The sequence below is a fragment of the Protobothrops mucrosquamatus genome, unplaced genomic scaffold (genome assembly GCF_001527695.2).
Source record: "Protobothrops mucrosquamatus isolate PMUCROS unplaced genomic scaffold, P.Mucros_1.0 scaffold1123, whole genome shotgun sequence".
In the NCBI taxonomy this organism is placed as follows: Eukaryota; Metazoa; Chordata; class Lepidosauria; order Squamata; family Viperidae; genus Protobothrops; species Protobothrops mucrosquamatus.
Genome location: NW_015387341.1, coordinates 215,341 through 237,917, shown reverse-complemented (window position 1 = coordinate 237,917; position 22,577 = coordinate 215,341). Strand labels below are relative to the sequence as shown.

Sequence of the window (22,577 nt, the reverse complement as noted above, 5' to 3'; positions counted from 1 at the left end):
TCCTTGCTCGATTGCTGGGAAACCTGCTTGCTTGTTTCCCCACAACCATCTGGACCCCAGTTCATTCACACAGTTTCCTGCGTTTGCTCAATTCCTCCAGCCAAAAGTCAACCACTTGAATTGTGTTCACAAAGCACACTACATAGCTGAAACGGTTCGAGGGCTTTGGGGGTCAATATCTTGCTAAATCCCAGCCAGGATCTTGGCACGTGGCTTGAAGCAGGCACAAATTTGGGCACTGGGCATTAGGTTCTGTTAACCTGGATTTGGGCTTCAGAGTTGGCCAACCCAGCCACTGAAAAACTAACCCAGGAGTCTGTCCTCAAGCACTGCACTAGATTCCCATGCAGGGGAACCTTTATTGGTAGCTCAGGGTTGAAATGAGGGGTCCTGAGTCCTCTCTGAGCTTGGGGGTTTCCTTGCAGACATTTCGTGACCCAAACTAGGTAACATTATCACTAGCACTGATGATGGCATCTAGTTTGGGTCATGAAACATCTGCAAAGAAACCCCCAAGCTCAGAGAGCACCAAGGGCCCTCAAGGATTCTCAGTCTGGACATTGTTCAGCATTCTGGGCGTTGAAGTGGTCCACCCATGCTGGCTGTGGGATTCTGGGAGTTGAAGTCCACCCATCTTAAAAGTTGCTCTGACTGAAAAATACTGCTTTTTCTCCTTTTGGTTATTCTTCAAATAACCTTTTCTGTCACTTAGATCTCGGAGGTGTCTTCCTTCTCTGGCGTTTGACCTGGAGGAGGACAGCCAGATGGCTGGAGAAACAGATTGGGATAATAAAGAGAACCTCATTATGTTTCCACTTAAAGAACGAACAGGGCAACTGTCTTCCAAACACCCTTAGCCTGATTTATGATGTTGTTTATGCTTTGACCATAATGCAGTGGGCAGACTCTCCTGTCAAAATCTGAAAGCCACCGTTTAGGGCTTAGGATGAAGGCAGCCAACTCCAGTTTATCTGACAAGCTGCAATTAAGCCAACAATGTGGGGACCCGGCCGATGGTTAGTTTAAGCAGCTTTTGCTGAGCTGAATTATGTGTGTGCCTCACACCCAAACTGCAATTTTTTCATTATGTTTGGTCATTGATGAGCTAAGCTTTGAGTTCCTCTATTATCAGAGTTACTGAGTTAGAATTACTGTTTAGACCCCCAAACATTGATGTGAGAAGCTAGAGAGGCCTCAAATGGGTCGCTTCTAGCCAACCATCTCTTTTTCCTGCCCTTCCCAAGCCTACATGCTTTCTGTCCATCTTGAACTATTAAAGCTTTATTTAAAAAAATATTTTCATAGTTTGGATAAATTGCAAACAATTATGGCTGAGGCTATAGATAAAATGGCCGTTCCCCAACATTTGACCCTACATCAGTGTTTCTCAATCTTGGGCACTTTATGATGGGTGGACTTCAACTGTCAGTAGGGTTGGGGATGATGGGAACAGGAATCCAGCCACGAAGGAGCGTGACACCAAAGTTTGAGCTATTTTTTCCCCTTGGAGGTGTCATCTACTACAATCATGATCTCACTGGATGAGCAGGAGCTGGGCTGGGCGCCAAGGACATCCATGTCCTGTCCGATGTGATGTCTCCGTCCTTCACTTGCTGTCCTTCAGTCTCAAGAATGACCTTTCCTGTCTCAGGAGACCTTCCCACAGACGGGAAGCAGGGAGGGATCCAAACCGACAGGGGACTTTGCTTCTCTCAATTGTGATGGCTGACGGACGAGCAAATATCCCTATGGTGCTCGATCAGGAAGTTATTAAAGGCTATTAAAAATTTCCCAAGAAGCCATGTAGGATTAGAAAGGCAGGGGCGCCCCCTCATCCATCTGGGATGCATCTTTCCACCCCTTCTCCCCAGAAAGAATTTCAAGGTCCATTAAAAGTCCTCCTTCGGACTCCTGCCCGTTGCTTCTCAGCTGTGCCCCCCCCTGGACCTGGATGGGGGCTCTTGAGGAGGCGGCCCCCTGCTCTCCTACCTGGTCCCCCACCCTTCCTGGAGGGCTGATTTCTCCTTCAGAAGCAGTTTCCCTCCTTTTGGGGTTCCTGTCCTCCCGGAGTTGTCCATGGCTCCCTAATACTTTGCAAGGACTCCGAAGGGTCCAGCCGACCCTCATCAGAGGGAGCCCTGGTGGCAGAATGCAGTATTGCAGGCTGACTCTGCCCACAGCCAGGAGTTCGGTCCTAACCTGCTCAAGGTTGACTCAGCCTTCCATCCTTCTGAGGCAGGTAAAATGGGGACCCAGATGGTTGGGGGGCAGAGGCTGACTCTGTAAACCGCTTAGAGAGTGAAGGAAGGAACCGAGTGGAAGGGGAGGGGGCGTCCCACCTGCCGGCCCCCAAATGCAGGGGAGGGGCGTGCTGGTTCCCCTCCGGGCTCTTACTGAAGCACTGCGGAGGCGCGGCGGACGCCGGCCCGAGCCACGCGGAGGTCGGTGCGGGGGGGGGGCTCCTCGCGCGGCTGCGACCCGCTTTGCGCCCGCCTGTCCCGCCTGCGGGTGCGTGCGCGCGTGTCCTTCCCGACGGCCAGCCGAGCTCTCCCGCTCTGGCTCGCTCCGCAAGGTGGGCAGAGGAGCCGCAGGCAGGGGAGACGTGCCCGCCCGGTCGCCAGCAGCCCCCCTCGCCCCCCGGCCAGCCCCACGCGGGCCACTTGCCGCCGCCGCTGCGTTCAGGAGAGCCGGCGGGCACTGCGGAGCTCCCGGCGGGCAGCCTTCCTGGACCCCCGACCGGCCCCTCCGGCCAGGTAAGAGCAGCCCCCCCGCCGCCCCCTCCCGCCGTCGCCACTTTCGCTCCCGGTTTGTTTTTCCGTCCTGTCTGCCGGCTCCCCCCGCCGCCATTGCCTCTGTGCGGGGACTTTCTCCTGCCCCAGAAAAGTGCCCGATTTTCGTTTGACGCCCCGCGCTGAGCCTGGGACAAGTCGGGGAGGGACGGGGGGGGCTGCAAAATGCCACCAAGCCTTGGGCTCCCAGCCTTGGTTTAAAAGGGAGAAAGAGAGAGAAAGAGAGCCACCTGCGCCCCCCCCCCCGTTTAGCTCCAGGTCTCCTGCTGCTTTCAGACACAACATTCCTCCCCCCGCCGGCAGCTACAGTTGTGGCTCTGCGTGTGTAAATGGGGGGGGGGCGAGCTGTGTTTGCAAGGAACAGCGGCAGCTTCGGAGGCTGCGAGGGAGCTGAAGATGGGGCCCCCTCCTCACCTCCGGAGAGAAGAATCGGGGGGGGGCGCTTGGGCTGAACCCAACAGTGGCCCCCTCTTCAGGTGGGGGTCTCCCCTCGCCAAGAGAGCGGCTCCCCCCAGTCTTTTGCACCCGAGTCCTGTTTTCACCCGAAGCCCCGCAAACTTGCGTGCCTGCCCTGATCCTTTCAAGATCTCTCTGGGTCCCCACCCGATCCCTTTGCGGAGGGCGGGGGCTTCTGCTGCCGGGGGGGGGGTCTTGGGCAGCCTGGAGGTGGCAGGTCTTTGCCCCCCTCCCCCCTTCAGAAGCCTCTTTGGAAAGCGACCCTCTTGGGTTCCGGAATTGCGTCCCGCTAAGACGCTTCGCCCCTACGGCGGACCCCTCCGTCCCGGCTGGGCTCGACAGCCCAGGAAGGATTGGGGAAGCTGCAGAAGGGAGAAAGCAACACGCAGCAATTACTCCAGCGTGGGAATGCAGTTCTGTTCCTATGCTCACCATGCCTCACCTCCAGCGGCTGGAAGAGTGGCATATAAATTCGATAAACTTGATAAATAAATAAGATCGCCTCTTACTTCACATCAGAACAGGCATCGCGGATTCACGCAGGAGTCCTTATTTTGCTAGGCAGAGCACATGGACACAACGACAGACACAATTAGTGCACCAGCATCTTCTGGAAAACCTCAGTTTGACTGGAATACAGGCGGTCCTCAACTTACGATCATGCTAAGCGAGAGATTTGTTGATGGGCTTTGCCCCTTTTTACAACCTTTCGTGCCTCATTTGTTAAATGAATCGCCGCAGTTGTTAAATGAGTCACACGGTTGTTAAGTGAATCTGGCTTCTCCAGTGACTTGGCTTGTCAGAAAGTCGCAAAAGGGGATCATGTGAGCCCCCCAGGTTGCTGCGACCGTCATAAATATGAGTTGGTTGTTAAGCATAACTGAATTTTGATCACACAACCACGGGGTTGTAAGTGGTTGTGTGATCAAAATTCTGGTCATAAGTCAGTTTTTTCACTGCTGTTGTAACTTTAAATGAACCGGTGTAAGTCAAGGAATTCCTGTGCCTGGAATCCTTTTAACATGTTTAAGTGTTTGTCACCAGGAAAGCCCATAGTTTTGAGGCAAACCACACACTTTTTCCAAGGTGCCAAACCGAGTTGTGTCTGAAGCACCCTTTGTGGTTTTAAAAACGGAGGGTGAGGCTTCCCTCTTAGGAGACTCCCCTCGTTTCTCAGTCCTGCCGATCGATCAGGTCCCGCCGGGAGAAAACAGACGGGATGCCTCTCCTTCCGGGACATTAGGCCTCGCTTCCCTGCTTTCAGTCAAATGTGCTGTGGTGGTGCTGGCTGCGGTAAAACCCTCATCCTGTAATTCAGCGGCTAATCAAGCCTTGCAGCTTGGCTTAATCTGAATTAATGAGCCCAGTAATATGGACTCAGCAAGCAGGATTGGACTGGCTGAGTGTTCTTCGGTGGGCCCCCCTTCCTTCCGGGGTTTAGCCCAGAGAGAGGGACTTCTCTGAGGGAGGACAGTTGGCGAGAGCCGCCTGTGAAGATCTCTAAGACCAAGAGAGGCATCATCACTGACCAAAGACACCAGCTTGCATTCAACAAGGTCCCAGGAATTGCTCTTTATTCAGTTTAGGCTTTTGGTGGTAGACAATCCCTGAAAGGGGAGGCTCTATTGAGCTCCTCCCTCCATTGCTTCAGTTTTCTTAAACTCTTCCAGATTAAATGATGACTTGTCCGCTTTCCCAGGCAGGGACCAAAAAAAAAAAAAATGAAAGTAGCCCAGCCCTCGCCTGTTTCTCTACCCCAAACATGGAGGTCAGCCCCGAGGGTCACCCCGGAGAGACAGCCCAATTTGAAGGAGGCTTCAGTGAGTTTGGCCCCTCGGCCTCCGAAGGGCGAGAGGACACCCCAGTGGGGGCCCTCCAGAGATCCTAGAAGACGAGGAACTGTGAGAGAAAAACAGTTCGCCTGGAGGTGAATTCTGTTTGGCACACCGTGGGAATGAATGTGTTCAAACTCGCAACGCCTTCGCTTTCTCTCCCCCTCCCTCCCCGCTGACGCAGAATCTGTCTCCGACCCCCCCCCCCCTTCCTTCCAACTGGGAAGACTAAACCCTTGATTTATTACCCTGGGAGAGAGCGACACTCTTTGGCGATGAATCACTCGTCCTCGTCCTCGCCAAAAGGAAACCGAACACAGAGCGAGTGGGACGATCCCTGGACACATCTGTCAAGAGCTGCCCTTGACCGGCCACAGGGCTGAGGTGGCTGTTGTGGTCCATCTGGAGCAACAAGCATTCCTGGGTCCGTTTACGCATGAAAGCAGCCGGTGCCAGAGAATTGGAGGCAGGTGATGCAAAAACCCGGCTTCTCCAGGAGGGTCCCATCACGGCCATCCCAGCTCTGCTTTCTATCCCAGGAGAGCCCGTCTGCAGCTGGATCTACCTCAGCCCCCTCCCCTGTTGCAGCCCCCCCACCAAGAGTTGCGTTGCAAAGTTTCAGCAGCAGAAAATGCCCCACAAACAGCGGCACGTTCCCGTCGTTAGATAGAGGAGGAGGAGGAGGGAAAATATTCACAGTAGCCAGATGAGGGATTTGATCCCTAGGAAAGCCAATTCTGACCCATTGGTAAAATGTCCCCCATCCAATAGCAAAACAGCCCCAGAAGATCTCCGAAACCGATTCTCAAACTCTTTTTTTTTTTAAAGAGAACTGCAGAGCAGATTCATTGGGGCCCGGGGAGCTGCTTTGCCCGGGACCCCAAAGGTCCAGCACCCTCTGATTTTCCATCGTGGACTCTTTCTGTGGCCACCAACCGGCCCAGCGTGGCCCGGCGGTCGGATGCTTGCGGCCATCTTAGGGCTGATGCGCTGTTCCTGTTTCAGAGGAGAGAAACTGAGTCCCTGGTTCCTTTCTGGGTGACCTTTCCTGCTCCGATCCTGAGACGGCCGCCAGGATGCCGGGGTTGATCAACCGGACGACCAGCACCGTCCTCCCTCTGGCTGCCTCGGAGGTCACCTCCTGCGTCAGTGGCTACGCCTTTGGAATGACTGCCTGCCTGTCCTACCACAACTCCGAGAACCATCCTTTCGAAGGTAGGTGTGGCAGCCTCTCTCCGAGTCTCTCTTCCTCTTTCTCAATTACGAAGGGACGAGAAGGGGAGGCAAACTGTCCCGGGTTCAGAAGAGTTACAGGTAGTTCTCGACTTACGACTTGGGCAGGTTTTGTTTCAACTGTAGGCAGGTCCACCGGCTGACAAATCGCCTTCCCTTCCCAGGCTTGTTTGTCTACCCCCTGGACGAACACACAACGGTGGTGGGCTTCGAAGCGGTGATTTCCGAGCGGGTGCTGACGGTGCAGATCAAAGACAAAGCGAGAATGGAGGAGAGCTGCTTTGGTGACGGAAGAGTTCCGGATGAGGAGGGTGAGAGAGACGTGGCCAGGGGAGGGGGCAAGGTGGCAATCGTGCCCACCGCCCCGGTTGGGTGGAGAAGATTAAATAATGCTCCATCACTCCCTGCTCTGTTGGATTTCAATGTTCCTTTTCCTCAGATAACGGACAAGCTTTGAGACGCTACGTGTTTAGAAGCTGCAAGGTTGCGGAAGACTAGAGGCAGTAAGCTAAAACTGTCTCCCAACTTGGCAACTTTAAGACTTGTAGACTTCAATTCCCAGGTGCTGGCTGGGGAATTCTGGGAGTTGAAGTCCACAAATCTTAAAGTTGCCAAGTTTGAAGACCCTTGCCTTAGAAAGAGAGATCTTGAACACCTCCTTGAAAGCCTTCAATGAAATGCAGACAAGGATTGCTAAGCAGACCTTGGTCGTCTGAACGTCCTTTCTTGTAGGCTGCATAGTTCTGGATGAAGACCTGGAGAGGATCGTCTTTGTGGCCAACGTGGGCATCGTTCCTTCCCAAGTGGACGTGTCCATCTGCATCAGCACCTCCTCTGAGCTTCAGACCCTCCCAACCGGGGCCGTCAGGGTCCTCCTTCCGGCTGTCTGCGCCCCCAGAGTGCCCCACAAAGCCACCGATTCGACCACCGGCTTCTCTGGACACCCCCTTCCATTGTAAGCAGCCCCTGTTCTGCGTTGACGTTGCAGCGAGGACAAATCTGAGTCCAGATCCTCACCGGTTTTAGTCTCTTGGGTTAAGACAGGAAAAAGACAAGGAGAAAATCCAAGGGGAAAAAAAAGTCATTTTTAAGTCAGATTGCAGTTGCAGATGACCTTTTCCTAGAAAAATCTAATAATGCCCTGAAAATGGGAAAATAATCTTGGATAAGCAGCAGTTCATCAAACCACTTCTGGGGGCCTTTCACAATGGGGAAGGCGTGTGTTAAATAAAAAGACAGACAAAGAAATCCCAAATTCCAGGCTTTTGTTTGTAGAAATAAAACAAAGCAGGGAACATTCTTAATGCATCAGTAGTGGAATAGGAAAAAAAAAAGCCAAGTAATTAGGATACCAACATTTAAAGGAGAGAATCTTGGAAGGGATGAAAAATTGGTGAGTTCTTCTCTGAATGAATATCCTGTTTTAGCTAGGTTTGTGCCTTGCTCAAAAGCACACTTTGATTGTGGTGCCCTTGGTGCCCTCTGAGTTGTGTGGTTTTCTTGCAGACATTTCATAACCCAACTAGGGAACATCATCAGTGTTAGAAGGTTAGTGGGGTTTGCTGTCTGTTTATATACAAGTCCCCATTCCCTTCTATTACTGATAAAGTTCCCTAGTTGGGTCATGAAACGTCTGCGAGGAAACCACCAAGCTCAGAGAGCACCAAGGACCCCACAGTTCTCCTCCTCCTCCTCCTCCTCCTCCTCCTCCCCCTCCTCCTCCTCCTCCTCCTCCTCCTCCTCCTCCATATATAGACATATTCTGGCCTTCTCCTCACCAGGGACAGGCACTACAGCGGGACGCCGTCTCCAGAACAAGCAGGGAAATTTTGCCTGGCGCATCTCCTGGAAACCGAGACCACCAACCCCGTGGAGTACGAATTCAGCTTCTCCCTGGAGATCCGAGGGCCGTGTTTATTGGCAGGTCAGCCGGGAGATCCAAAGGAAGGGCTGTTAGCCAAGGAGGTGGGGATAAGAGGCAGTCCTTGCAGGAAAAACATCTCCCGGACTCCCAGAACTTTGACCCCGGTTGACCCTTTGACCCTGGGGTCAGCCAACCCGTGCCCTTAGAAGGCGGCCCTCCTTCGCCCTCAGAGTTAAGATCTGCAGATCCCCCTTAGAAGGATTCAGAGAGAACTGTCCAAGGTGCTGATATTGCCAGAATTCACGCAGGCAGTCCTTGACTTACCCCAGTTCGTTTAGCGACCGTCCAAAGTTACAAGGGCACTGGAAAAAAGGGACTCAGGGCCGTTTTCCACACTTACGACCGTTGCAGCATCCCCCTGGTCAGACGCTTGGCAACTGACTCGCATTTATGACAGTCGCAGCGTCCCGGGGTGTCCCATTTCTGACCAGCAAAGTCAAGGGCGAAGACAGGCTCACTTCACAACCGTGCTACTATTTTAACAATTGTTGTGATCCACTTTACAACTGTGGCAAGAAAGGTCGTAAAATGAGGCAAAATTCACTTAAGAAATGTCTCACTTAAGCAATAGATGTTTTGGGCTCAATTGTGATTGTAAGTCAAGGACTGTCTGTAGATATAAATTCTACTAAATAACTAAGTAAATCTGGGTGAAACGTGGGGTGAAATGTGTGAAGAGGCACCCTGCTCTCCGTTGCTGAGTCACAACAGCCAGGATGGGAATTTAATTTGAAAATTTCCACTCGAAGGCTGAGCGAGGAAATGAGGGCAGGGCCGGCCTTCAAACCGTGCTGCCGCATGAATCAAAGTAATCAGAATAATTAAAAATGCTGTCAAAGCCTCGCGAAGAGATGCAATATGATATTTGCTGCTAATCCATTACTCTGGGAGGGAGTCAGAATCAGACAGAAGCCCGGCCACCGCACAGGGGCCTTTTCACGGGGCAGCCGGACTTTCTTGTCCACAGGGGTGGAAAGCCCCACGCACGAGATCCGAGCGGACGCCGACCCTTCGGCCAGGTCGGCCAAGAGCATCACCATCACCCTGGCCAACAGACACACCTTCGACCGTCCGGTGGAGGTCCTGATCCACCCGAGTGGTAGGTGGGAAACCTCTTCGGTTCCGTAGCCTGGAGGGGGGTGGGTGGGTGGGTGAGTGGGGGTCCTTCCCTTGTTGGGGAAGAACAGAAACATGGCACACTTCAAGTTGGACTAGAGGACCTCCAGGGTCCCTCCCAACTCCGTTATTCTGTTGTTCTGTTGTTCCATTCATCTGTTCTTCTGTATGAACGGCCCTCCTGTTTGATCAGGGGGTTGGACTAGAAGACCTCCAGGGTCCCTTCCAACTCTAGGATTCCATGTTATAAGCAGCTTTTCCATTTTCTGAGAACCATCCCTGCCAATCCCTGTTTACATTTGGGCAGGGATGTGTGTGTGTTTGTGATTATTGGGCTAATTTCAAATAGCAACCCTCCAAACGTGAGCCCAAAACCAAGGCTCGTTTCAAGATGAAGCGCTGCCCTACAAGGGAATCGGTGGGTCAGAGCTGCAGAATTCCAGGGAGGTCTGCATGCCCCTCCTTTGATTATCCCGTCGTCCACCCCCCCTTGTTTCCCAGAGCCCCACATGCCCCACGTCCTGATGGAGGAGGGGGACATGGCCCCTGCCCAGTACAAGCAGCACCTGAGGGGGCGGAGCGACTTCATCAAAGGCACCAAGAAGGACCCCAGCGCCCAGAAAAAGGTGAGCAGGGGGAGGTGTGGGACTTTGCCAGAGGAGGGACTTTGGGGGCAAAGACACCCCCCCTTTTCTTTTCCTTTAAGGCCCCCCTCGGATTCTGCCAGAAGTTCACAGCTCTTCAACCCCTACTTAAAGTTGAGGATTCTCATTGTTGAATTCTGGTCTGTGAGCCCTGCGAGCGGCTGTTTTTACTTTAATTTTTGCTTTAAATCTGTTCAGCCAGTCTCTGCATCCAACCTGTTTGCAGTGGTCCAGTTCTGCCCAGCTGTCCCCTGTCGCTGCCCTCCGGCTCCCTTGTCTGTCTGTCTGTCTATCTTTGTCCCCATCCTCTAGTCAGCCCCCCCAGAAAGTTTCCCCTCCCGTGAATCTCTCCAGATGCCTCTTAAATTCTCTTCCCTGGTCCTTTCAGACCGAAATTATCCGCAAGAGGCTTCACAAGGACATCCCTCACCATCCGGTGATCATGCTGAACTTCTGCCCGGATCTGAAAGCGGTGCAGCCAAACCTCCGGAAGACCCACAGAGAATTCATATTTCTGGTGGACCGAAGCAGAAGTATGGCTGGCACAAGCATCGCTCGGGTGAAGGTAGGATGTGCCCCTTCCCTTCCACGTCTGCCCTCCCTGAGCTTGGAAGCCGCCTGTGCCAAAATCTTGCGGTGACTCACCATTCATTAATCCGGCTTTAAAAGTCACCGGTGCCAAAGGCTGTGGGAGGAGGAGGAGGAGAAGGAGGAGGAGGAGGAGGAGGAGGAGGAGGAGGAGGAGAACGATCACGGTGGGGTCCTGGGTGCTCTCTGAGCCGGGTGGTTTCCTTGCAGACGTTTCATGGCCAAACTAGGGAACATCATCAGTGCTAGAAGGGAGGGGGGTTTGCAGAGAGGAGGGGGAGGGCTCCTCCATTTCCTGGAGCGTGAAAGCCTTGGACCCCTCATGTGCTCCTCGGGGCCCCTGAGGTCACGTCTCTGTGGCTTTTGCAGGAGGCGCTGGTGGTCATCCTCAAGAGCCTCATGCCGGGCTGTCTCTTCAACGTCATCGGCTTCGGATCCACCTTCAAGGCCGTCTTCCCTGCCAGCCAGGCCTACTCGGAGGTGGCATTTCTGGGGTCCATCCTGGATGCTGGTCTTGTAACGCCTGTGTAGATGCAGGGGTTGCGTTCGCATTGTTGCTTCCTTCTAACCTCAGCTGGTTAACCAAAGTGGGAAGAAGGGAGGCATCTCGGTCAGTTGAGGCTTCAGGGTGGAGGAAACACCTCAAAATTTGGGGTTAATTTGGGGATCAGACCCAGCCTGTTGTGTGAACAGAGCCTCAGCCAGGACGTGAGAGCTAATTTTGGGGATGGGTCTGCTCCCTTTTGAAATGCCGGTAGTCCTCGGCTTACGGCCACAACTGAGCCCCTCCCTCATCCTCACCCGTTGGGGGGGTCTTGCCCAGATGTCAGCCGGTGGGCCCAACGCCCCTTCCTCGGCGTGTCCAGAGCCCCTCCTCTGCTTCTTCCGCAGGAGAACCTGGCGGGGGCCTGCGAGAGCATCAAGAAGATCCGGGCGGACATGGGCGGCACCAACCTCCTGCCGCCCCTGAAGTGGGCGCTCCGGCAGCCCATCCAGCGGGGACACCCCCGCCTGCTCTTCCTGCTGACGGACGGGGCGGGGGGGAACACCGGCAAAATCCTGGCGCTCCTGCGCAGCCACACCTTCTCCACCAGGTGGGCCAGGGGGGCCGAGGGCCTGAAGCCAGTCCTGGGGGTGGGGTTGGTCTCTCCCTCCTCCCTCCCCCCGTGCAAGAAGGCAGCCGGGCAAAGCCCTTCTCGGAACAGCTGACCAGGAGAGAACAGGGCGGACATGATAGCCCATCAAGGCAACGAAGCCATTTTGGACTTTGGGCCAAGTTGCCGGTTTGCTGAGCCTGTGGGCAAAGTTTGCAGAAAGATAAGCCTGGTTTTTCCACGGGGGGTCCCTGATAAGAGACCCCCCCAGCCTCCCTTAATCCCTGGGGGCCGCAGGGTGGCTCTCCTTGCCCACCAGGCCCTCTCCTCTTCCGGCTGCAGGTGCTACACTTTTGGCATCGGCAAGAGCGCCTGCCGGAGGCTGCTGAAGGGCCTGGCCACCGTAACCAAAGGGAGCGCCGAGTTCCTGGCCGAAGGGGAGCGGCTGCAGCCAAAGGTGGGGCCGCTTGGACTGTTGCAGTTGAGGCCACGCAGGGGGAAAAAAAATCCCCACTGCATTTTAAAAAAACCATTCCCCTCCAGTCCCATTTCATTTTTAAAGGAACGGCTTTTTATTTGAACTCCAAGAATGAAGGTTAATTTGATGCAGATCTTATCAAAAAGGAATAAAGAAAGAAGGAAAGAAAGAAAGAGAGAGAGAGAGAGAGAGAGAAGGAAGGAAGGAAGGAAGGAAGGAGAAGGGAACAAGGGGATGAGGAGCAAAAACAAGGGAGGGAGAAGGGAGGGTCTATCATTACCCTAACCCTCCAGCCACAATATTCTCTCCTGCATTTATGGGACAAGGAAAATTTCCAAGAATCTGGCCTTTTCCTCCTAGAGACCAGTCCGAAAGATCTGCCTCTAAAGAGACACCTCAACAAGGTCAGGTCTGCCTCTCCCTTGAATGCCTCTCCTGGCCTCCATCCTGCCTGGGAAGGATCGCAAGGGAGGCAGGCCTGTGTTTCGAGGGGGCTGATCAGTTCAAGCCTCAACATTTGTGCAAAAACAAACTGCTAATCGGGGCTTCGCTCCCCCCCCCCGCCACGTTTCCTGGACTGAAAAGCTGAGCGGCGGAGAAAATAAAATCTTTGGCATCTTTCAATGTTTGAAGGGCTATCGCAGAGAAGAGGCGGTGGACGTATTCTCCAAAGCAATAGAAGGCAAATACATTTCTATTTATTCCTTTATTTTATAACCTGCCTTATCTCAATGGCCCCAAGGCGGCAAATGAAAGGATTTTTCCTCCTTTTTATCCCCACGATAAGAGCCCCGCGAGATGGCCTGGGCTAAGAAAGAAAACTGCAAGCTCCCGGGATTACTCCACAGTAGATTACTTCGATCAATCAGTGTGAGCTGAAAAGCTTGCCAGATAAAAATCTAGCCACTCCGAGGACTATCAAAGATGGATCTAGTCTTTCTTCCAGAGTCCCTCTCGCCACAAACCCCGAGTACTTCCATCTCCCCTTCTGCCAAGGGAGGGGGGGTGGGAGAATAAAAGACCACCCCCCCCATAATGATATATGTTTCTTGCTCGGCTCCTGAATCTTTGACATCAAAGACGGGCACCAGCAGAGAGAGAGAGATGGCACCAATTGACCTCTCGGCGTGTTTGAAGGTCAGAAAATGCCAGCTACTTGCGCAGGAGGTGTTTATGAGTTTTGTCAGAAACATCATTGCTGGGGAAGGGAGGGTGAAATTTATAGCCGAAGGACTGCAACGGCTCAGAACTACAAAAGCAGGAAGGTCGGAATCAGAAAAACGTCTCTTTTTAAGAAGAGCCCGTGTTCGGAGACCTGCCACAGAGCCGTCAGACGTCAGAAACATCTGAAGGCATTTAATTGTCCTCGGTGTCTCAGACGTAACCCTTCCCCAGTTGTCAGGAAGATAATAAAGGAGGGGAGAGTGCAGTCAGCCTTGCAAAATTCTGTTGCTGTGTCATTATAATAAAAGTAATAGAACAGAATAACAGAGTTGGAAGGGACCTTGGAGGTCTTCTAGTCCAACCCCCTGCTCAAGCAGGAGACCTTGTACCAGGCTAGACAAATGGGTGTCCGGACTCTTCTTAGAAATCTCCAGCGTTGGAGCACCTGCAATTTCTGGAGGCCAGCCGTTCCACTGTCTGGAAGTTTTTCCTTAGTACCAGGTTGCTTCTCTCCTTGATTCATTTCCATCCGTTGCTTCTTCTCCTGCCTTCAGGTGCTTTGGAGAAAGGGTGGGACCCCTATACTCTGTCAGAACCCCCCAATTCCTGCAACCATTCTTCATATGTTTTACCTTCCAGTCCCCTAATCGTCTTCATTGCTCCTCTCTGCACTCTTTCCAGAGTCTCAACGTCTTTTTTATACTGTAGAGACCAAAACTGGATGCCATGTTCCAAGTGTGGTCTTAGCGAGGCCTCATAAAGTGGTCTTCCCTGCAGAACGGTCAAAACTGTGGCTACTTGGACTGGGGGTCACTTTGATCGGGACTCTGCCTTTAAGGGCACCAGTCTAGGTGGCCACCATCTGATCTGAAAATTTCTTTGGGTTTTAGATGATCAGGTCCCTGAAGAAAGCCCTGGCACCAGTGGTGAGCGATGTCTCCGTAGATTGGGTGTTTCCCGAAACGGCAGAAGTCCTGATTTCGCCCGTCCACGCCAGCTGCCTTTTCCCGGGAGACCGTCTGGTGGCCTACAGCATTGTGTGCGACACATCCCTGTATGTCTCTAACCCCCGGCTGGTGAGTGGCCACAACCGATGGACTTCCGCTACTCTTAAGGTCCACGCTTGATGGTCTGCCGTTAATCCCTTGATCTAGAATGGAAAGAGCTGTCCCAACATGGTTTCCACGGACTCAGTCAGCTTCCCAAAGCGTCTGCTACTCTACCACTGAGCCACGAGTGCATTGCCCACTTGACCTTCTCTCCCCAGGACAAGAGACGCCGTTACAGCATGCTGCATTCGCAAGAGTCAGGGAGCTCTGTTTTCTTCCATTCACAAGAAGAAGAAGGAGGAGGAGGAGGAGGAGGAGGAGGAGGAGGAGGGCTGGAGAACTGGGAGGTCACCAAGGACCCCGGAAGTGGATTTCCTTCGGAGAGGAGCAGCGGAGAGATGGGAAGCGAATCGGACATAGATTCAGGTGGGCTTGGACGGTGGTCGTATCCTAGAATTGTCGACGTTGCCAATATTTTCACCAGTTTACTCCTTTGCTTTGCTGATTATTATTTTTTTTAGTAAACTGGAGAACATTGAACTTATGGATGGGAAGATAAGAGTGTGGATAATCTGTTGTTTAGTTGCATAAACGGAGGCTTTGTGTTCCCTCAGGCTTAGACCCCGTAACGACATCCCAGCGAAGGGCCTACAGCACCAGTCAGGTTGCCGACTGGGAGCCTCCCCAGAAGCTCCCCACGGCCAGTGACTCCGGCTCTGTGCCGAGGGCAAATCCCCTCCGGAAAGCCCACCTGCAGGACCTCAGCCAGATCGCTGCAGGCGCTCAGCCCTGGCAGGGGGAGCTTCAGGTGAGAGAATCCCCGCTGCTGCCCTCCCGGGCTTTGAAAGGGTCGCCTAGGGCAAATTCAGCAGACCTGCAGGACGTACATCCCCACGACATTCTTGTGCACCGGGCTGAAAACCTTCCTAACTTGGGAGAATCTTTGGGAAGAAACTTGGGAGAAACTTGGGAGAATCAGAGGTTTCCCTAACTGTCCCCTCCCTCTCTATTATTATCCTGTTACTCTTTTTGTGGAGGCACAAATGCTGGTGCAATTCTTCTGCAGGAGGATGTGGTTTCTCTTTCCCAAATGGGAAAACAGCCTCAGGGAATTTAGTAGGACTTGGAAGGCTGCAGACAGAGAGACCCAGAGAGCAGCAGAAACCAAGCAGCCCCTCCCGGCCCCTCCCAGCCAATTGTACACCACCACCCCCCCCCAGGGAAATGTGGGAGAAAGCCATTCTCCAGGAAAACTGGGCAGAAAAAGAGACATCTACAAAGGAAGAGCAGAGCAGTTCCATTTCTGCGCAGCCTTAGATGTGCCAGCATGACGGGCATCGATGTTATCTCTGGGATTGGCAGGCGGCAGTGCCCCCCCCCCCCGCCTTGCAACTCCAGCTGCCTCTGCTGGTTCCAGAGAGCAGGACCGGTCTGTGAGAGCAAAGGTTTCTATAGCAACCCAAGGTGGAGTTCACTGGGTTTTGTGCAAAAGCCTTAAAACAAACACACGGAGCGGAGGAGCCCCATCCGGGCGAGATTGGCAGGAGACTGAATGGCTTCCAGTGGATGCTGGCCTCTCCGAAGGCCCCCCTGCCTCTGAGTTAGGGCGATCACCTTATTAAATTGCTGCTTTCCGTCTGGCCGGGTTTTGTGTTGCCAATTACACCCACAAAGAGACCCTCAAGGAAATTGAAGTTGCTTGTAAATCCCACACGATTGATCGCGGCACAAAGTCCCTGCCAGCCTGTTGCATTCTGCACAGGAAACCGAGGCACAAGAGCTGCCTCCAGAGAGAGCTCCTCTCTCCAACTTCCACCTGTGGACTTTTGAGCACACACGTACAACGAAAATCCCCCCCCCCAAAACTGTCCCCGGGTTCTGCTTGTGGTTACCAGGCAACTGGATCAGGGAATCTCCCATTCCCCTCCCTCCGTGCATCTCCCCCCCTTCAAGTGTCTCCCTCTGGTCAGCCTCTCACAGCCAGCTGCCCCCCAGCAACCAAGATCCGAGGAGTGGGTGCACGGCGGCCGTCTCTGCTCCAGGACCTGCGACAGCTGCACCGGGACCCCACGCAGGCAGCCGTGGGGACAGGACCGGGGTCCCAAGACACCAACTCCCTTCCGGGGTTCACGTTTTCAGACAGCCGAAGCCCTGGAGAACTGGGTAAGCTGCAATGATGGCTTGCATTGACTCTCAGACGCTCGCTGAGCTTGGATGTGGGCTTGTAGACCCCGGGTGACCCAACAAGGCAACCACAAGGACCCCTCATTGGGTGGCTTTGGGAATGTACACATTCACACACACACAAATGGGGAGAACGGAGCCCTTTGCAAAGTGAGCCTCTCACAAATTGGGCCATTCTTCGTGTTGCGTGCAGAAACCCTGCAGGTTTTTTTCCAAGTTCTCATTCTACAAAACTGCCTTCAAGATTTCTTGTAGAGGAGAGGAGAGTTTGGGGGCGGGGGGATTGGTGGGGGGCAAAGGAGCAGAGAATGTCTTACTTCCCCTTGTAAGGCTCTCCAGAGTGGGGCAAGGACCCCCTGCCCAGAAAGCAGGTCAGATAACCCCAGGTGGCTCATGGATTCCCACCACGCATAATCCTCTCTCTGACGTTTCTCGCAGAGTCTGCCCAGCATCCTTCCTTCAACTTTGAAACAGAGTCCGCCTCGGATTGGGACCTTCCCGATCCGGAACCGGGTTCCTCGGGCGGTGGTGGCTGGAGGGGGTCTCGAAGGTCGCTCTGCAAGGCCCTGGTGAAGGGGCTCCAGAACGGGGAACCGGTCAAGTGGGAGATAACCTTCGACCTCAGTGGCCTCTTCCAAAGCAGAGAAGACAAGGGCCAGGGAGAAGAAGGAGAAGAAGAAGAAGGAGGAGACATCTGGAATGAGACTTTCCACCACCTGGCTGCCAAGTCCATCGTCCATGACTTTGAGCAGCTGGCCGAGAGGGAATTTGAGATTGAGCACGGTATAGTTGGGCACCTCTGAATTAAATTATGATCGATCGATCGCTGGTTTTTCAGCAGCAGAAGCGACGGGAGTTAGAAAGATGGGCAAATATCCTGAATCCAGCTAATAGGCAATTTTACTGGTGTTTTGGGTCCTTCTACAGGGTCCGGGCGGCGGTACCAAGCCAACGCCGTGCACGCCAGCAAATCCTGCAACGTGATCAGCAAATTCACGGTGTTTGTGCCGGTGGACCTGAGCAGCAACAGCTATTTGCCAACCCTTGTTAAATATCCCCGTACAGGTGAGGCTCACGGCTCTTGTGAAGATGCTGCCTTGGCCTTAGAAAACCCAGGTAATGTCTCTCCACCCTGGGCACTTTAAGATGTGTGGACTTCAACTCCCAGAATTCCCTAGCCAGCATGGTCCAGAAAAGATCACAAAATAGGGTGTGACTCGCTTAAGAACCACCTGGAAATTCTGGACATTAGTCGAGGACCGAGTTTTTTCTTCTTGTGCCAGATTGGTGTCCCTTGAAGGAGACCAAAACATATCGGTCCAAAACATTTCCTTGAATTAAAGCAAGTCTTTGGTCCTCTGAACCCTTTTGAGATGGACCTGTCCCTGTCTTTTGTCGAGGTCTGCTGATGAAGTCGTCCAGCCAACCGGGCTCCAGGTTCGAGAGCCGACGGCACCGAAGACTCTCGGCTAGCTCAGGGCGGATTCATGACGGAGTAGACGGTGGGCCACACAGTGCAAGTAAGAGCGTGGCTGGAGCACTTTTTTTTCACCCTGGTCTTGAACGCTCCTCTCTGAGGTTCACCCTGGATATTGGGGTTCAAAATATGGGGGGACAGTTCCAGGAGAAAGGGGTTAATTCTGCGTGGCCCTCGGCTTAATTCCTTAGCTCTGGAGGGAAAGGAACGGAGATCAGAAGGAGAAAAAGGAGCCAAACATTAGGGTGTAGCTCCTTTTCCAGCTAACCAATTTTATTCAGAGTTATGCTGTGCACCAAAATTTAGCTATTTGAACAAAAGTTTCTGTTCAGAAAGCACCAAAAGTCTGATTTGGGGCCACTTTTTTCCCATTCCAGATGCAGAAGAGAACATTTTGTCTCCTTCTGGCTCACTACCTTCCTCTGGGAGGGATCGCCACAGTTTTCCAGACGGTAGGAGAGAAAAAAAAAAGCATTTATTCCCCCAGTCTATAAATTTAATAAAGAAACAATTATGCGCCAGAACATTGGCAATCAAGATTGGTCTAATTCAGGATCTCCAAATTCGGCAGCTTTAAGACTTTTGGACTTTGGACTTCAACTCCCAGGATTGCTCAGCCGGCATGGTTGACTGAGGAATTCTGGGAATTGAAGTCCACACATCTTAAAGTTGCCAGGTTTGGAGACCCCTACTCTAATTCATACCCTACATCATTGCTAGCATTCACCTCTGTCTTTACAGGGTCACTACGCAGCCCATCTGTTTCCTCTCAAAAGTCCATTGAAAACTTCTTTGGCGCCAGGTAAAATTCGCTTTTTCTCCCCGACTCTCTCTGAAAGTGGTTGCTCCTTACTCACTGTTTGCAAACTCTATATAAGAACAGGGGAAAATACTACGTAAACTTTCAGAAAAACTGTCAGGAATTCTTCTTAAAATTTTGGTATTAAGTGTTACTAGCGTCCTAGCGATAAGTAGGGTTTATACCCTCTCCGAATTGTCTAAAGATTACATTTCCCATATTGATTACATTCAAAGCATTTGAGTTTCATTTGGTTAGAATGAGGGATGTTTTGATTTAAAAAAAAACACCACAGGGGAGAAATGGGACTCGCTGTGTAATTGTTTATGTTCTGGTTTGGTTTCTTCTTCATCCAGGCTGACGTTTAACAAAACCAGGCTGCTGACCAAGGCTGCCCGGGGTTTCATGGGAAAATTTCCCGCAAAGAGCAACGAGCTCAGTTTGGAAAATGACAACGACAGTGTTGATTATCTGCCACTGGTGAGCAGGCTGAGTGGTGGGGAGAGACGGGGCTGTCCGAGAAATTTAGTTTTGAGGAAGTTGAAAGAGATCTTCCTTTCTCCCAAACTCTCTGTCTCTCGAACTAAACAGGAAGGTGGGAGGGAAAAATGCACGTGAATTTATTTCTGTTGCATTCCCAGGAACTGGGTCTGAACCAAAACAGGCTACAAAGCAGGTTCAAACTGGATACAGCAGTTCACACCTTAAATCAGTCTTATCCAAAGACTGATGCCCAATGCTGGGCTGTGTGTTTCCATCCTAGTTTTCAGAAACCTGGTTCTCCATCAGGTCTATGTTTGGGGACTGAGCAACCTTAATTGGCCTTTGAGCTTCTGCTGTTGGGGGCTGGCCTTGGTCACCAGGAGAGTCCTTTCAGAAGAGAATCCATACCCCTTCTCCAAATCTCAGATGTGTCTCCAAAGATAGCTTCCCCATCTCCCCGATTCTGACGTGGGGAGAGAACTAGAGCAACAGATGAATGCTTTGAGATCTTCTAGCTGGGCTTGCTGAGGAAAACCCGGCTACTAACATGGAGCTGGACTTGAGGAACCACTTCTCAGCTTTTTCTGCCCTGTGCTTGTGAGAAGTTCATAGCCTCTAAGAGATGAAAGAACACTTTCACTGAGGTTCTCTCCTCCGCCTTTCTCCTCAGGTGTCTCTCCAGCTGGCCTCTGGCTCCTTCCTCTTGAACAAGGCCTTCTCTGAGGCCATCAACATCCCCCTGGAGAAGCTCAGGTGGACCTCGCCGTTTGCTTGCCACCGCACGGACCTCAGCCCTTCCACCAGCTCCAGGAAAGTGGAAGGTCCAGGAGAAGCCAAGGGCACAAGTGTGGCTGATATTCCAGAGAGACATCTCCACAAAGAGGCTGAGAAGAAGGCTGCCCTGCAGGGACATCCTTCTGGAGGCCCAGCAGAAAGCTCCTCCCGAGTCCCCAAGGCCGAGGGCAGCCTGTCCCCTCCCTCCATCACCATCCAGAGCTTCTCCACCCCAGAGAGCGGCCCGTCCCCGCCCGACAGCGGCCGAGGCTCAGAGACGGAAACCTCCGAGCTCCAGGCGTGGCTCTTCAACGTTGGCCTCCAGCAGCAGGCCGATCCCGAGGGGATGCTCTGGGCCACGGCGGTGGCCTTGGCATGGCTGGAGCACAGCTCGGCCTCCTACTTCATTGAGTGGGAGCTGGTGGCCGCCAAGGCCAGCCGGTGGCTCGGTGAGCAGGACATCCCAGAAGGGCGAAACCTGCTGGCCCTCAAAACAGCTGCTCAACAGCTGTTTGTGCTGCTCCGGCACTGGAACGAAAATCTGCAGTTCAACTTGTTGTGTTACAACCCGAAGGATGTCTAGGAAGAGGGTGAGCAGAGGTAGGAAGGCCTGAAGGCCCCAGCTCCACCCAGTTCCAGCCAGGGTAGTGGCCGTCCGGTTGATGCCAGGGGCGCCTCTGGATCCCAGTGGACTCCATCTCCCATCTTCCTCCAGCTGCGTCGCATGGAGCTGGCATCTGACGCATCCGGAGGACCCTGGCTGGGGAAGGTCGGAGCGGGCAGCCTGAGGGGTTCCCCGATACCAGCCTCGTCCCCGAGTCTTTCTCTTGTCCTGCTGTTCAAGTGTGGACCTTCTGCGTCATTTTGTATTGTGCTTCTGAGCATGCAAAGCCCCCGCAGTGGTTGTGTTCCCTGAGGTGGGGGTTGTGGCTGTGCTTCACTGGGAGGAAGATCACCAGAAAAGTGCCCCCTCCGCCCTCTGGACCCCTCCAGGCTGGACTTCAAGTTTTCAGGAAAAAGTTTCTCCAAAGCCAGGAGGGTCCCGGAGCTGGGACAGGAAAGACGGTCCATGGGGTTGGCCGATGGGGAGACAGCTGAGTCTGGGGGGGCCCAAGTGGCAAGGGGGGAACACAGAAACGCTAGGGGGGCAAGCAAAGATTGAAAAGGAAAAAGGAAAAAAACACGACCAATTGCTAAAGAAATTCCTCCGTCGACGTTTTGATTGCTAGTTTCAGTCGTGCCCCATGTGGGCATCGGAAGAAGGGCAACATCTGATGTGAAGGAAGGACTCCTCGCCCTGCGTAGCATTCTAACAAAGTTAGCAGCGAGGATTATCTTCAGTTTCACTTTTTTTTTGGTCTCTTTGCTGGTTTCTTAACTATTTTTTTCATTTGTGGCTGCTTCAGTGGCTTAATAAACCGAGAACTGTTGAAAAAGAGTGTGTACGTGGGTTTGTTAAGCCCCCAAATACTCCCAAGAAAAAGCATTGAAAGGGGGGTTGGTCTGGGCACCCTTTTGTCCAGAATGGTCTAGGCTGGGTCTCTTGTTGGGCAGGGGGTTGGACTAGAAGACCTCCAAGGTCCCTTCAAACTTGTTTGGTAATTTTTTGTGCTGCGGTTCCTGCTTGTGTCTCATCTGAATCACCTTGTTGTGGGTTTCCTTTTCACCCCACAAAACAAGGGGTTGAGGGTGCATTTACTTGCAGGCACACAGTCTCTCTCTCTCTCTCTCTCTCTCTCTCTCACACACACACACACACACACACACACTCTTTCTCTTTCTTTCTCCCTCTCTCCCTCCCTCCCCCCCTCTCTCTCTCCCTCTTACACACACACACACTCTCTCTCTCTCTCTTTCTCTTTCTCCCTCTCTCCCTCCCTCCCTCCCTCCCTCCCTCCCTCCCNTCCCTTTCTCTCTCTCTCTCTTTCTCTCTCTCATTCTCTCTCTCTCTCCCTCCCTCCCTCTCTCCCTCTCTCTCATTCTCTTCCTTTCTCTCTCTCTCTCTCTCCCTTCCTCTCTCTCATTCTCTCTCTCTCCCTCCCTCCCTCTCTCGCTCCCTTTCTCTCTCTCATTCTCTCTCTCTCTCTCTCTCTCATTCTCTCTCTCTCTCTCCCTCTCTCTCTCTCTCCCTCTTACACACACACTCTCTCTCTCTCTTTCTCTTTCTTTCTCTCTCTCTCTCCCTTCCTCTCTCTCTCTCATTCTCTCTCTCTCTCTCTCTCTCATTCTCTCTCTCATTCTCTTTCTCTCTCTCCCTCCCTCTCTCCATTGCTGGTAAAGCCACCAGGCGGCACTGCTGGGCTCCAGTTTGGTTGAGGGGGGGGGTTTCCTTCTTTTCTGTTACTCAGGCAACAAGAGAGGAGCTCTGCGCTGAGCCAATGATGCTCTACACTTTACTCCTCTCCCTCCCTCCCTCCCCCCCCCATCCACAATCAACATGAGGGTTTGAATCACCCAGCCCCACAGGGGCTTTTCCCAAAAGGCAACTGGACT

At 52.9% G+C, this 22,577-nt stretch overlaps 1 protein-coding gene across 1 annotated transcript; it reads left to right on the top strand.

Annotated features, from left to right (window-relative positions):
* The first annotated feature begins 6,153 nt into the window (after positions 1-6,153).
* On the top strand, positions 6,154-20,667 carry VWA5B1 (von Willebrand factor A domain containing 5B1). Its single transcript, XM_029284927.1, has 20 exons — positions 6,154-6,292; positions 6,475-6,621; positions 7,043-7,265; positions 8,089-8,234; positions 9,202-9,333; positions 9,852-9,976; positions 10,383-10,559; positions 10,952-11,062; positions 11,474-11,676; positions 12,019-12,133; positions 14,209-14,394; positions 14,586-14,793; positions 14,982-15,175; positions 16,338-16,530; positions 16,990-17,334; positions 17,479-17,616; positions 18,406-18,480; positions 18,770-18,830; positions 19,184-19,307; positions 19,981-20,667. The coding sequence occupies exons 1-20, from the start codon at positions 6,154-6,156 to the stop codon at positions 20,665-20,667; spliced, it is 3,729 nt and encodes a 1,242-aa protein (XP_029140760.1).
* The last annotated feature ends 1,910 nt before the right edge of the window (positions 20,668-22,577 follow it).

Coding starts and splice junctions, on each gene's coding strand:
- VWA5B1 (XM_029284927.1), top strand. CDS start 6,154: ATGCCGGGGTTGATCAACCGGACGACCAGCACCGTCCTCCCTCTGGCT. Junction 9,334..9,851: donor GGTCCTGATCCACCCGAGTG/GTAGGTGGGAAA, acceptor CTTGTTTCCCAG/AGCCCCACATGCCCCACGTC. Junction 14,794..14,981: donor CGAATCGGACATAGATTCAG/GTGGGCTTGGAC, acceptor GTGTTCCCTCAG/GCTTAGACCCCGTAACGACA.